The sequence below is a fragment of the Benincasa hispida genome, chromosome 3, assembly GCF_027475165.1.
Source record: "Benincasa hispida cultivar pf3 chromosome 3, pf3_genome.v1.1, whole genome shotgun sequence".
NCBI lineage: Eukaryota > Viridiplantae > Streptophyta > Magnoliopsida > Cucurbitales > Cucurbitaceae > Benincasa > Benincasa hispida.
In genome coordinates, this window is record NC_143480.1 from 40,106,319 (window position 1) to 40,121,593 (window position 15,275).

The 15,275-nt window shown below is 34.7% G+C and overlaps 1 protein-coding gene and 1 long non-coding RNA gene across 2 annotated transcripts; both read left to right on the top strand.

The window, feature by feature from the left end:
• The first annotated feature begins 488 nt into the window (after positions 1-488).
• Positions 489-6,525, top strand: LOC120073124 (S-adenosyl-L-methionine-dependent methyltransferases superfamily protein). Its single transcript, XM_039025750.2, has 9 exons — positions 489-688; positions 1,526-2,665; positions 2,779-2,928; positions 3,675-3,945; positions 4,147-4,257; positions 4,378-4,552; positions 4,843-5,115; positions 5,704-5,898; positions 6,000-6,525. Exons 2-9 carry the CDS (start codon positions 1,562-1,564, stop codon positions 6,226-6,228), a joined length of 2,508 nt encoding a protein of 835 aa, XP_038881678.2. The 5' UTR covers positions 489-688; positions 1,526-1,561; the 3' UTR covers positions 6,229-6,525.
• Positions 6,526-7,649: 1,124 nt separating this feature from the next.
• On the top strand, positions 7,650-12,785 carry LOC150037262 (uncharacterized). Its single transcript, XR_016528365.1, has 3 exons — positions 7,650-7,731; positions 9,489-9,580; positions 12,657-12,785. It is a non-coding gene; the product is annotated as an uncharacterized LOC150037262 (long non-coding RNA).
• Positions 12,786-15,275: the final 2,490 nt, after the last annotated feature.

Genomic DNA, 15,275 nt, shown 5'->3' on the forward strand with positions numbered 1-15,275 from the left:
AGTGGAATTTTGAAGTGACTTTTTCACCAATATGCATTCTTTTAAGATCTACCAAATGTCACTGCAAGTAGGATAACACCAAACATGAATTATTACAAAGTAGATAATATAAAAAATGACACAATTTTTAAGACACTAAGCATTGGACATCTATTTATATGATATTTATAATTTTTTTTTTCATTTTTTGAAATAAATATATTGAGATTAATGAGACACTACTGCGAATAAAAAGAAAAGCAAAAGAAATCAATAAATAACGTTTGGCTTAATTATGAAAGGCCACCTGTCATTCACACCCCCGATCTACCGCGTCTGACGTCCACGCGCACGCGTTCTCTCACTCAAACTTCCACCGTACACCGAAGAGCGCGCGCGCGTGTTTCTCTCTCTCTCCACACCGCGTATTTTGTTTTATTATTTCTGAAGGTCGGTGTTTTCGGACACTGTCGATAAAAAAGAATATGATTAAAAAATTAATCATGTAATTACAGAACATTTAATCAACTAATTTAATTAATTAAATTCCACCAGCTACAGATCTTCTCGCTCTCTCTTTCATCTCTCTATTAAATCTCCTCTCCCTCTTCATTCGCTCGACCATTACATTTCTTCTCCTCTTCCTGAGAAAAATGGAGGAATAGTTTCAAACTCTTTTGCCTTCTTTTCTAGATCTGTTCTTTTCAAGGTAAGCTATGGCGCTATTGTTTACTGTCGGCTGTTTAGATCGCTTAGATCTTGTTCATTATCTTCTCATTATTTCTTTCTTTGGTTCTTACATTCAGCATGTTTTACCTTTTTTTTTTTTTTTTTGCGCTTTCAATGCTTTAGTTTCTGTTTTCTGCTTTCACTTCCCGTTTCATTTTTACGCGTTTTTAGTGTAGATCTATTTTGGTTTTTGGTTAACTATGGTTCCTTGTTGCTGTTTTGGTTCGCATTGGTTTCTGATTTATTCGTTTTTGTGCTGTTTGAATATAGATCTGATAAAGTTTGTTTACGTTCTTGTTGTATTTCATTGTACGTGAATGAATGATGTTGTGTTTTCGTGATAATTTTACGTGATTTTTGGATTTTGTTTATGCGAGTAATCTCTGTTTTTGTTATCTGTTCTGGATCGACCTTATTTTGTATGGATGGACTTACTAAATCATTGGTTTATATGCTTTAATGTGTCTCGAAGTGGATTTACTTGATCTTCCTTGTCCATGTCACCAGTTCAGTGAGTGTTTGATTACAGTAATTGTGCCGTGAATTATGGCTGAATTTTCTTTGTTGAATATTTTTCTTAGTTCTCTAGTCAAGTTTGTGATAAATTTCTCCTTTGAGTTGAATTTCTATTTTTCTGGGACTTTAATTGTTTGTTTGTTTGACGTTGATGTTTGAACGGCTTTTTGGGACCAAGTTTCACTTTTCATGACATCCTTTGCTAGTATGAATTCAGTTTGTCGGTGATCTTTGTGTATTCAACTAATTGATACTTTTTTCTTCTAATGGACTATTCTGTCTATTCCCTTTCCATTCTCAGGTGCATACTCTATAGGATATAACGTAGTAGATAGAAATGGCATTAGGGAAGTATTCGAGAGTAGACAACCGAAGGTCCTCATCGAGCTATTGCTCAACAGTGACCATTGTTGTATTCGTTGCTTTGTGCTTGGTTGGAATATGGATGTTAACATCATCATCTGTAGTTCCAGTTCAAAATATTGATGTGCCACAGGAGAACAAAAATCTGGCAAAAAATCAAGTGACTGAGACCAATGAGGGAAAGACTCAGCCTTTTGAAGATAATCCAGGAGATTTACCTGATGATGCAAGGAAAGGGGATGACAATGAAGGTTCTAATCAGCAGGAAAGCCAGGAAGAGAAGCCTGAAGAGAAGCCTGAAGAGAACCCGGAAGAGAAGCCTGAAGAGAAGCCTGAAGAGAAGCCTGAAGAGAAGCCAGAAGAGAAGCCTGAAGAGAAGCTTGAAGAGAAGCCCGAAGAACAGAATGAGGACAAGAACGGAGGGAATGAAGAAACTAAACCAGACGAGGGAGGAAAAACAGAAGATGGTGATTCGAAGGAGGAAAATGGACAACCAGGTTCTGAATCTAAGCCAGAGACTGGTGACAATGGATCTGGTGGACAAGGAGATTCTGAGGAGAATTCTAACGAGAAACAATCAAATGATACAGAAGAGAAAAATGACGATGAGAAAAAAACAGATGACTCAAACGATACTAAAGATGGAGAAAACAATAATGGTCAGGAAGGGGAGAATGTGAAGCTAAGTGAAAAAAGCTCTGATGACACAAATGAAAATAACCAATCCAAAAACCCGACTTCTGGTGAGGAGTTTCCTTCTGGTGCTCAGTCGGAGCTTTTGAATGAAACATCAACACAAAATGGGGCATGGTCAACTCAGGCAGCAGAGTCAAAGAATGAAAAAGAGACTCAAAGATCTTCCACGAAACAATCTGGGTATGAGTGGAAAATTTGCAACGTTACTGCTGGATCAGATTACATTCCTTGCCTCGACAATTTGCAAGCAATTAGGAGTCTTCCAAGTACAAAACATTATGAACATCGAGAGAGGCATTGTCCTGAAGAACCGCCCACCTGCCTTGTTTCACTTCCAGAGGGGTATAGACGCCCAATTGCATGGCCAACTAGCAGGGAAAAGGTTAAAGAGATCTAACATTTTTACTTCAGAAAATACGATTTATGTTAAGTTCGGTTTTTGAATTGTTTTCCCCCCTTTATTGTTTGATGATCTAATTGAGTGTGTTTCTGCAGATATGGTACTATAATGTTCCCCACACAAAACTTGCTGTAGTTAAGGGACATCAGAATTGGGTAAAAGTTTCTGGTGAGTACTTAACATTTCCTGGTGGTGGGACCCAGTTCAAGCACGGTGCTCTTCATTACATTGACTTCATACAAGAGGTAACATTCTTTTCCACGAGCTCCTGTTAGTATAATATGTGACGTGCTCATTTGGTTTGCAGATTAGCATCTCTATCATTGGTGGTTGTTTTTTTTTATAATGTAGCTGTTTACTTTTCAGATCTTGCATTGCAATGATGACTCCGTGTCTTTTATCTAATCTACATCCTCCATCAGTTGTATCTTTATTTAACACATTCAAGTTTATCAATTGCATTCTAGCTGGAACTCACTCAGGGACATTAATGAACCTCCGCGCCCCCCCCAAAAAAACAAAAAAAAAATCCTCTTGATTGACAAATAGCACCTTCACCCTTGTTTTTACACAGAGGACCAATTTATAACATTACAAAACACAAAAAAGTTCTTAATAGCATTCGGGAAGCTATTTTTTTTTTTTTGTCTTTTTTTTCCTATTCTTAGGACAAAAGTTCTCATTGTGTGAAATCCTTTGTTATTGATGCTTTGGATTGGAGGAAGTCCTATTGTATGATATTGATAATTGACCAATGAAGCTAATGGTGTATATGATTGTTCTGATTTTTTTATTTTCCGGTTACTCTTTGGAAAATGTTTTTGAGTGAATTTGTAAATGTATACAATTTCATGCAAATGCGCATGAAATTGTAACAACGATCACGTGTATGACATCGTAAATGTATACAATAGACGAAGATGACTATAGTCTTGTAGACCTATTGAACTAACAACATTCTGCAAATGCACAATTTTTCTTACTGATGCAGTCTGTCAATGATATCGCTTGGGGAAAACGATCACGTGTAATTCTGGATGTTGGATGTGGGGTGGCAAGTTTTGGAGGATTTCTTTTTGAAAGAGATGTACTAACCATGTCATTGGCCCCAAAGGATGAACATGAAGCACAAGTCCAGTTTGCACTTGAGAGGGGAATTCCTGCTATATCTGCTGTTATGGGCACAAAAAGACTTCCCTACCCAGGAAGAGTTTTTGATGTTGTCCATTGTGCTCGTTGTAGAGTACCATGGCACATAGAAGGTAATGTGATTATTAGTACGTCTGAGTTAATATATTCTCTCAATTGTTGAGATGTTGGTTAAATTTCTATTGTTTGGAACCATGATTCATTTTGATATATCATATAGTGAACAGACTTTAATTTCATCATATCAGTGATTGAATTCAACCATTTTGTCAGTAGCTCAAGTTTCAATGCTCACTTCTGAAGAAACTGTGTAGGTGGAAAACTTCTGTTGGAGCTGAATCGTTTGTTGAGGCCTGGTGGCTTCTTTGTGTGGTCTGCTACACCAGTCTATCAGAAGAATGCTGAAGATGTTGGAATATGGAATGGTTGGCAATTACTAAACCCCTTATGATCCTTTCAAAATTCAAGCTGTAAATTTACATGTAAAACTAGAGAGCTTCAAAATTAGAGTTCTAACAGCATTGCATCTGGTGTCTATTTTGCAGCCATGAAAGAATTGACGAAAGCAATGTGCTGGGAACTTGTATCAATTAACAAAGATACGGTGAATGGCGTTAGTGCAGCCATATATAGGAAACCTACTAATAATGATTGCTATGAGCAGAGATCTGAAAAAGAGCCGCCTGTCTGTCCCGATTCAGATGATCCAAATGCAGCATGGTACTTACCCATTAAGATTTTAATTTCCCCAGCTAAGAAAATGTTTACTTTCATTCTATCCAAGATCCAATTACTAGGAATAAGGATCTCCGGTCCAGAAGCATTCCTCTTTTGCTTTCTTGTTCCTTCTCTTCCTTATTTCTAAGTAAAGCTTAGACACATTTTGAATGTAAGAGACCATGACAGATTTTCTTTCTCCAAATGCAGTACTGGTTATTATTATTATTATCATCTAAAAACGAAGTTTATAGCTTTGTTGCTACTACTGAATTTGTTCAAACCATCTGCAGGAATGTGCCACTCAAGGCATGCATGCACAAAATCTCGACAAATGAATCAGAACGTGGTTCTAAATGGCCAGAGCAATGGCCAGCAAGGTTGGAGAAACCACCATACTGGTTGTTGGATTCTCAGGTTGGAGTTTATGGGAGAGCTGCTCCAGAGGATTTCACTGCAGATCATAAACACTGGAACCGTGTCGTGACAAAATCATATCTAACTGGCATGGGAATTGACTGGTCAACCGTCCGAAATGTCATGGACATGAGAGCTGTCTATGGAGGGTAAGATTCTCCTTCCCCCTCACAGGAAATATACTTCAAGATAGTTATCATCATACTTCTGTCCATTGGCAATAAATATTTTCAGTCTTTCTTTAGGTAGAGTTGTGTGTAAGATATCGTTAAGAAATCAACCATCAAACATAAATAGAAAACGTAAACAGTAGAGAATCGACATAGAGATTTACCTGGTTCAACGTTCTTAGGCAGAGGGAGAAAGCGGTTTATTATTAAGGAGAAAATATTAGATTACAGATTCAGAGGCGTTTGTAGAGCTAGAAAGTTTATATAGTGCACTTCTGGTTAAAATCTTAAATAATGTAAATAGCATAAAATATTCAACTTAGGTTTAGGGTCTAGGGCTCGTACGTGGTCATTCGGAGTGCCAAATAACGGATTCAAGGCATTTCAATAATTATAATTATTAGGAGTTGAGAGAGATTAATTACTACAGAGAGAGTATTAGAAAGGATGAATACACTACTGGTAACTCTGTTATTCAAGTATTGGGGCATGGCGTTATTCTTGTCATTCATGTACAAGATCCTTCATTTTCTGAGTATATAAGAATGGTTCTTCACTTTCTCACAGATTTGCTGCTGCATTGAAAGATTTGAAAGTGTGGGTTATGAATGTTGTCTCAATAAACTCCGCTGATACTCTCCCAATTATCTACGAACGAGGTTTATTCGGTATATATCACGATTGGTGTGAATCATTCAACACCTACCCGAGGTCGTACGACCTTCTTCACGCAGATCATCTTTTCTCCAAGATCAAAACAAGGTGAGTTCAGCTTACTGCTTCAACACCATCATTTTATCACTCCTTTCCTGGGCTTCAATCCATGCCTTTTGCTAATGCTTTACTCGATTGACAATACACAGGTGCAACATAGCCGCTTTAGTTGCAGAGACTGACCGGATCCTCAGGCCAGAAGGGAAGCTCATTGTTCGGGACAATTCCGAAACAGTGAACGAGCTTGAAAACATGTTCAAGTCAATGAAATGGGAGGTTCGATTTACTTACTTCAAAGACAATGAAGCATTGCTGTGCGTTCAGAAGTCGATGTGGCGACCAAATGAATCTGAAACACTCCAATATGCAATTGCTTAGAGGCCATGGCTGTCTTTATTATCAAATCATCGTCCCACTCTACTTGTTGGCAAAGGAGGGGAAAGGTTAGGTCAAATTCTTTTTTGGTTCTGGTTATTCAAAGTCTCGATATTATGGCCATGTTACTTCCTAATTAGGTAGTGTATCATCTCATCTACTAGGCCTTTGAGTGTAATTCATTTTTCCTTCTACTCACTCCACCTTTGCAACCTATTCCTTCTTTAAAGGCTCTGTTCAGTTTTCCTTGTACTCTATGATACTGATAGTTATTAATGAAAAATTACATACATTCTTGCATATATTTATTTTCATTCATGTTTTAGAACTTAAAATCAATTAAGGACGGTAGCATTCCCCCCCCCAAAATTTTGCTTTTATTTCTCTTTTTAATGATTAAAAGTACTTTGGAAGGTTTTACCAATTTTTAAAGGTATTAAACTGATGGGTTATATCTAAATTTACATTCTAATTTTATCTAAATCGACTTTTGAACAAATCTCTCAAATTCACAAATTATGAAAGATTCGTTTGTTTCCTATTAAACTATGTTATATACTTATTTTATATGTATTAAATGCACATGAATTTCATAAGAATTTGTGAAGAGTACAATATTTGTTCAAAGTTTAAGGTAAAAATTGTAATTGTACCAGAGTTTTTAGTTTTTAGGTGCATTAGGACGAAATTGAAAATTTAGAGCTTTGATTCATTATCTATTTGACTTTAAGATTTTAAAATTTGTGTTTGATTTGTCATCCATTATCATGATTTTCATCTTTTGAATGAATTACACAAGCAAGGATTGGAATTTTGAAAACTCCCTCAAAAGTAGTTAACAAAAAAAAAAAAAAAAAGTAGTGTTAATAATGATGTCATTTTTAATTTTCAAAAATTTTAATTGTTTACTCGAGTTACTTTTTTTTCATTAAGTTTTTTGCTTTTATTAAAGAAACATTAAAAACATTTGAATTTTTAATATATTTTTCTTTTAAATAAAACAAGATTTTGAAATAAAAAAGAGAAGTTTTTAAAAGTTTGTTTTTGCTTTTAAAATTTGAATATGAATTTAAATGTTTTCTAATACAATCGAGGAAGGAGGATTGAAATGATAGACCTTGTGATCACTGACACGCTTGTATGTCAGTTGAAGTATGCTTCCTTTAACAACAATTCAAATGTTAGCTTAACAAAAATGGACATTTTGTAAAGAAAATGTGATAAAAGTGTTGGCACCAATTAGATTCAAATGCGGAAGTGATTATCACCCGTGAATTCTAATAGAATAATTAAATCAACCAAGATACAAATAGTAAAGGAATAAACACTTGATGGTTTCATCATGAATATTTGAAATCCTTTAAATCGGACTTGTTTAATTCAATGAATTAAACATTGATTGACTAAGAGTGTGTTATTCTTTTAGAATAAAAGACCACGCAGAGATTGACAGAAATCATCCAAGAAGATTGTCTATCATGTATATATAGGCAACTGCCTTTTCGGGTAATTACATACTCATCATTAACTTAGGCAACTACTACATTTTGGACAACTACCTACTCGCTTGCTATGTAGATAATTACCATGATCTTGGATAACTACTTGAGATTATTTTTTAAAAACACAAAATAACAATAAAAACCATTATATTTTTCCAACATTACATAACACCATTCAAACTTATAAATTTTACCGTATGGGTCGGGGAGATTTACATCTTATAATTGTCTCTTCAGTACTACACTAATAATCACTATGTGTACAATAATAACAATCATCAATTACTTAAATTTTATGAATCAATATTAGAAATCAAAATTATTTCTTAGAAAAAAAAATACAAGTTTCAAAAATAAAAACTAAAATTCCAAGTAAAATGGGACCTTTTAGTTGAGTAGCTTTGATTAGGCATGTGTGCGTGTTTTAAAAGATTGTTCATGTGCTAGCATGATACGTGTTAGTTGATTGCATTGTTCTACGCATTAAATTTTAACAAAACTATTCTTAAAAACAACAACAATATTAGTTTCATTTCCATTAAATTTAAGACAACGCAGGAACTAATTTTATGTTTTCTTAGTTTGTTTCCATCCAAATTAATAATGTATCAAAAACCAAATCTATAAGCTTATAATCAAATCCAACCGTGTTGGTATCATCTGATTTTTCTAAAGTATTGATTATTTATTTTATTAAAATAGTCCAATCTAAGAAGAAGATTTCCGAAATCTATGTAAAGTTATCAACTACCCTAATTTTAATTTTTAAAGCAAGTTGTGAAAATTCAATCATGCCAACTACCTTAATTATAAAAGTTAGTAAGAAACTATAAAATAAAAAATGTGTTTTTACTAATTCTCCCTAGGTGATATTAATGTATTTTAAATGAGTTCCAAGAGGCTTAGATGGTCAAATTGGTCTTTTATCATTTTTAGGATACTTAGTCGAATTTTGAGCTAGTCTGCAGTGCAAGGAAATGTCTCATGTATTTTAAGTTCACCTTCGAAATCAAAATTATTCGAATTATTAAAAAGACATTTAAGCACCTTTTTACTGGTTTCTAGTGTTAGAAAATGTATTATGTGCTTTAGGTTCATTTTAGCCACATGGTTGTCAAAATGACCCTTAGAACTCTTAAGTGTACATTTAACCTTTAGCTAGTATTGGAACGTAACAAGATAGAGTTGGGTATTTTGGTTGCGTTGAGGATTTTCTGATTGTCTTTATATTTTTCTCAATAGAGTTTTTGGGGGATTTTCATCGTTGTCTCTAATAAAGTCTTAACATCTGTCTCAGACAAGTCGTATTTTATGTAGAATATTTTTCTTTCCTAATTTGGAATTTATATACAAAATATTTTTATTTCCTAGTCTAGGAAATCTTAGCAGAAGTATATTGATCGATATTTTTCTTTTTATGGTGGATCTTATTTTGACCAAAAAAGAAAATATTTTTCTCGAAACTCTTTCCTTATTTGGTCTTACTTTTAAAAGAAGAATTTTGGCCCTCATTTAGGGTTGCTGCTTTTGTTATTTGAGCACGACATTTTTTGTTTTGTGGCTGGACTGGTATGAGAATTTATTGTGAACTTGACCTCTGATTTTGCTGATCTAACCAAACCTGATTTTTAGAAAGTCCATATCAAACGTCAATCTTTTGTTATATCTCCTACAATTATCAATTAGCTTCTTCATAGAAATGTTCCAGAGATGTGACTAAACAATACATATTTTCAAGGGATCTTGTGTTTGAATTAACAGGGGGTGCTCGGTCTTCATGGCCAAGAAAGGGACAACTTCCCACAGCAGTGCTCAGTGTCAACCCTCCTTCACAAGATAGGCATCTCGAATTGGTATCCTTCTTCCCACAAGCCTGGCCTCTTAATTGCTCTTGCTATATTGATATACCAGATTGGAACTAGGTCTCACTTCAACTATGGTACATTTGTATTGAGTCAAATTAAGCAGCACATTGGGTCTAAAGCCCTTCGTTTGCCCATTTGCTACCCAAGGTTAATTTGTGGGATTCTCCTTTCTTAGAAACCTGATTTGATTACACCTACTGAACCTATTGGCTCACCACTTAGTCATTTTATTATACATCCCAAGCTTCTGCAAGGACATCATGTTCCTGATATAGATACTACCACTATGACCTCTCATATTGATGGCCTCAATTGAGCTTTCATTAAATCTTCTTCTAGTAGTCATGTTTTACAAGTATTATCTAATGAGTCTCGAGACATTGAGACCTTGATGCAGAGTCTACAGGCACGAAACTCTGAAGTTGATGAGGGTATTGTAGGTCATGTTGGCTGTACTGTCCAGGTCTAGAGGGGCTTTCTCTTCCTAGAGGTGTGCTTGATTTTTTTTTTTTTTTTAGCTAGAAAGGGGAAGAATTAGTGTTGTGTTAGTGGTGTGTTGATCTAATCTGACAGAGCTTATTGAGCCTGCTCTTGGTTTTGTTAGTTCTGGTGATTGTTTTGGTTGATTGGTTGTTTGTTGTTGTTTGGTTCTGTGTTTGGCTGCCAAATTGACTTTATTTGTTTATTTTCTATTGTAAAGTCTTCTGCTTTTCTATTTAGTACTAATGATATTTCAACTCTATTTATGACATTCATTTTTTCGTTGGTTGGTTTGTCAAATATTTTACCTTAAAAAAATATCAGCCAAAATGAAAACTTGTTGAAGATTTTGTGATTGTGTTTATGTTTTTCCTAAGGCAATTTCTGGGGGGTTTTCACAATTGTCTCAAATGAAGTCTTAACATCCGCCTCAAACAAGTCATATCTCATGTAGAATATTTTTCTTTTCTAATATGAAGTTTATGTACATAATATTTTTATTTTCTAATTTGGGAAATCTCAACAGAAGTATATTGATCGATATTTTTCTTTTTTTATGGTGGATCTTATTTGGACAAAATGGAAATATTTTTCTAGAAATTATTTCCTTATTTGGCTTCACTCTTAAAAGAAGAATTCTAGCCCTCATTTAGGGTTGCTGCTTTTGTTATTTGAGCATGACATTTTCTGTTCTGTAGCCAAACTTTGCAACATTGAAGGGAGTTAACAAACTTGAAGGAAAGATAACAATGTTGAGAAGAGTCTCACACACTATTAGAAGTTGAAGTATTCAACACTAATATTATCAAACTTAGGGTAAGCCTAAGTGCATTTGAGAAGGAATCTTACATTTAGGGGGAGCCTAGGTGATCGGTGAGTTGAGCTTTACATGAGTCATTGTAGTAGTAGTGTATTACGGATAAGAACTATGTTGTAAACTGTTTAACTTATTAATGTTAGTGGATTATCTTTCTTGGGCACAATACCCCCAGACGTAGGTGGATTCACCGAACTGGATTACCAACTTCTATGTGTCTTTATCTACTTGTTGTTATAGTTGTTGTCTGTGCTTTTCGTTTAACATCCATAATTTGAGTGATGAGTCAATCTAACGCTTTTTCAGGTTGATTTTAGGCATATCTATATGTGCTTTAACATTTGAAATGACTCTCGTTGCATTTGTAAATACTTATCATTTTTGTAAGGTTTCTACTCACCACATGGCACATGTTTGCATGAAAATCCTAATTGTCAGCACTATGTAAAGTCCAACACAAGGGTCCTTGACACCTCCTGTTTGCGTGGGAGCTTGAGGTGTCTCCACCATGCAAAGTCCAATGCATAGGCCCTCATTGAGGTTTCATTTTGACCTTTTGCATGTCCTACTATGCGTTCACCTCACCCTAGGCTCGACTGAGGCTTCATTTGGTTGAGCCACGTTCCTCATTTTGCTGTCAATCCGACATTGCTCTCTAAGTTTCCAAATCAACGCATAATGACCTAGGTTGGCTGCATGGTGGCTTCACCAACAACCCTAGATGCGTCTATCATCTTCTCTATGCATCCATAGGGTGCTTTCAACGCATTGTCTCTTAGGTTTAAACTTATGGTTTCTTAATTTTTTCACCAACTTGATTCTTACTCACCATATAGTTCCTTCTTTGGCTTGGGTATGCATCCAAGTCTCACTCTTTCCCATAGGTATGTGTCCAACTTACCTTTTTCTTTCCTAGGCACGCGTCCAACTAGGGTTCTTAGGTTTTCTTAGTGTATCTCTCTCCTAAGGGTTTGTTATATGCTTCCATCTTGCTCCTCATAGATCCAAAATGGAATCCACAAGATCTTCTATGCACCAAACCCTAATCCTATGCGCCCAACTCCAACCTCATGCGCCCATCCTTCTTCTTCTTCCTTTTCCCTTGGTTTCTATCTTCTTCTCAAGCATAACTTACTCCTTCTACTCAAAGCATAGTCATGTGTCCTCTTTGTCTCTCTTTTCCCTTAAAGTATGCGTCCATCTATGTGCCCACATGGCCATCTATGCATCTAACCCTTCCATCTTTTGGGTTTCCTTCACTTGTGGTATTTTATGTTGTCCAACACTTAGTCAATTTCGCTCCCTTGAATGCCTCATGCGCATATCATGCTTTCCCTATGCTCTCCTATGCTATTTTCATAGCATAGTTGGACACTTAGTCAAATTTTGACTCTAAACTACTATACCTTCAACATTTAGAAATTTTTCTTCTTCCAAGGAATAGTCTAAGTACTTAGTTAAACTCTTCCCTTCTAAAGCTTGAACTTTGAGTTCTTCTCTCCCTTTAAGGAAATCCTGTGAGGGCTCGAGTGTTACAGTCTCTCTATAGATTTCACACACTTTTTTTTTTTTTTTTTACATATTATAAACTCTCTCTTTTTATTTAAAACTCATATCTATTTGTATGTATTGATTTGTTACAATAGGTTGTTGAGAATTTGTTTTGGTAAAAGTAGCCGCTGAGATCAAACTCTTTAAATCTCCACTTTGATTTCAATACATGTAGTCTTCTTCTTCCAAGTTTGACTTTGTTTCATCATTTTTTAGGTAAATCAAAGCCGATTAGCTCTAAGCACTTGAGGAGCTTGAGCTTTGATATAGGCCTCGTGAACATGTCAGCTGCATTCTCAGAGATATGTACTTCCAGCACCTCGATCTCTCCCTTTTCTATTTTGTCTTGAACAAAATGGTATTTTACGTCTATGTGTTTTTTTTTTTTTTTTTTAATGGTATTGTGGGTTTTTGGAAAGATGGATAGCACTTTGATTGTCACAGTAGATTTTAACTACTGTTTGTGATATAACAAATTATGCCATCAAGCCCTTTGACCATAATCCTTCTTCAATTACTTCTGTTAGTACCATATACTCTGCTTCTATAGTAGATAATGTTGTGATTGATTGTAAATTAGCTTTCCAACTTAACAGATTAGGGTCATATAAGAAAACATACTCTGATAGGGACCCTTTCTTGACTAAGTCCCCTGCAAAGTCATATTCAACATAGTATACAGTTCGAGTTCTGTCTCTTGAGTGCTCTGATAGGTTAGCTTAGCCTTCTTAGACCAAATTAGACACCTAAGTATCCATTTAGTGGCCTCCCAATGTCTTTTGCCAGGATTAAACATGTATATGCTAACTAATCTAGCACAATAGGAGAGGTCTGACGTTGTTGAGATCATTAAGTACATCAAACTACCCACTGCTTGACTGTAAGGTACTCTTTGCATCTATTTTAGGTGTTTCATGTCAGTTTTTGTAGGTGAATTAGCTGAAGACAGCTTAAAATTACAAACTTGTATTTTTGAAAAGCAAAACTAAATTACAAACTTTCGCAAACTCTAAATTTAGATTCAGATTTGTTTAAGAACTAAAAATCTTAAAAATCATAGTAAGAATGTGAATTTGTTACAAAACTATATTTTAAAAGTTTTGTTATGAAATTAAATTTACAACATCATAATAAACTAAATATGTTGTAAAATTTGACAAATAAGATAAATTAGAGATCGAAAGAGACACTTGTATTTTTTCTAAAACCAAAGCTAAATTACAAACTGTCTCAAAATGTAAATTTAGATTCAGGTTTGTTTAAAACTAAAAATTTTAAAATCATACCAAGAACGTAAATTTTTTACAAGACTATATTTTAAAAGTTTTCTTATCAAAATAAATATAGTCTTTTTCTAAAAGGATAGATTTTTATTTTTTAAAAGCAAGACTAAATTACAAAATTTCTCAAACTGTAAATTTAGATTTAGGTTTGTTGAAAAACTTATATTTTGAAATCATTAACAAGAAATTGATTTTGTCACAAAGCTATATTTTAAAAAAATGTTGTTGTCAAAACAAAATATGTTTTTTTTCTTCTTTTCTTTTCTTTTCTTTTCTTTTTTTAAAGATACGCTTATAGTTTTTAAAAGCAAACTAAATTAAAAACTTTTCAAAACCTCATTATTAAGTTATATAAAAGAAAGGGTTATTGAAGAAAAAAAAAAAGTGAGGTAAATCTTTTTTTCTTCTAATCAAAACTAAAGAAAGACAATAATTAGATTTACATTAGGATTAGGGGTATTAGATATATATCGTTTTTTGTCGTTTGTACATTTAGGAGAGCATTGAACCAAACTCATGTTACATTGGCAAAAGCGGAGAATGCCTATAATGTTGCCACAAGGGCTCGAACCATTGAAGTAGATTGTGGTAGGACTTTAGAAGCCTGGTGTAGTAGGAACTCATTTGTTTTTGTTTTGTCAGCAACCTATCGTCAGATAAAGTACTAAGATTAGCATGGATATAGAACCACACGAATTGATTGCAATACTTACTATCATTTGCGCAACACCACAACAATAGATGATAATGTTCAATATGATAATGAGACTTGGAGACAGGAGAATAGAAAATCAATCGCTAGACCTTAGGTATCAAATTAGGCAATTTAACTTTTTTCGTCTAATTCATGAAAGTGATCTAGCTTGTTGAGAGAGTATACAGATGGATCGAAGATGTTTTGCTATCTTGTGTACTATGTTAAGGACAAGAGGGGGCTTAGAAGCCACTCAATATGTGGACGTCGAAGAGATGGTTGCGATTTTCTTGTATATTGTTGCACATAATGTTAAGAATATGGTAGTTTGACGATATTTTTCAAGATCTGTTGAGACAATGTCGCGACACTTCAACGATGTTCTTAATGAAATTCAACTCTACGAAGTCCTTCTGAAGCAACTTGAGCCAGTGGCCCATTCATGTACGGACCAGAAGTGGCGATGGTTTCAGGTATATAATAGGCTTACCCAATACTTTACAATGAAGATGTGCTTGTATGGAATGAAAAATAAAAAAAATTTTACCCCCTTAATAGAATTGTCTAGGTGCATTAGATGGTAAACACATCTAGGCGAATGTAAGTGCAAGTGACCGCCCAAGGTATAGGACTAGAAAAGGTGATATTGCCACAAATGTACTTAGTGTGTGCTCGCAAAATGGTGAGTTCATATTCTTCATGCCAGGATGGGAAGGGTCTGCATCTGATACAAGATACTTAGAGATGCAGTATCACGACCTACTAGTCTAAAAGTCCCGAGGGGTAAGATAATGCATTCTCTTTTCTTCAGATAGTGGTGTCAGATTAGATGCCTACTTAATACAGTGAACCTAATAA

What these genes read in the sequence shown, in the direction of transcription:
- LOC120073124 (XM_039025750.2), top strand. Translation starts at nt 1,562, where the DNA reads ATGGCATTAGGGAAGTATTCGAGAGTAGACAACCGAAGGTCCTCATCG. An exon ending in GGCCAACTAGCAGGGAAAAG is followed by an intron (nt 2,666 to 2,778) that starts GTTAAAGAGATC and finishes GTGTTTCTGCAG; the next exon opens with ATATGGTACTATAATGTTCC. An exon ending in TTCTCCAAGATCAAAACAAG is followed by an intron (nt 5,899 to 5,999) that starts GTGAGTTCAGCT and finishes GACAATACACAG; the next exon opens with GTGCAACATAGCCGCTTTAG.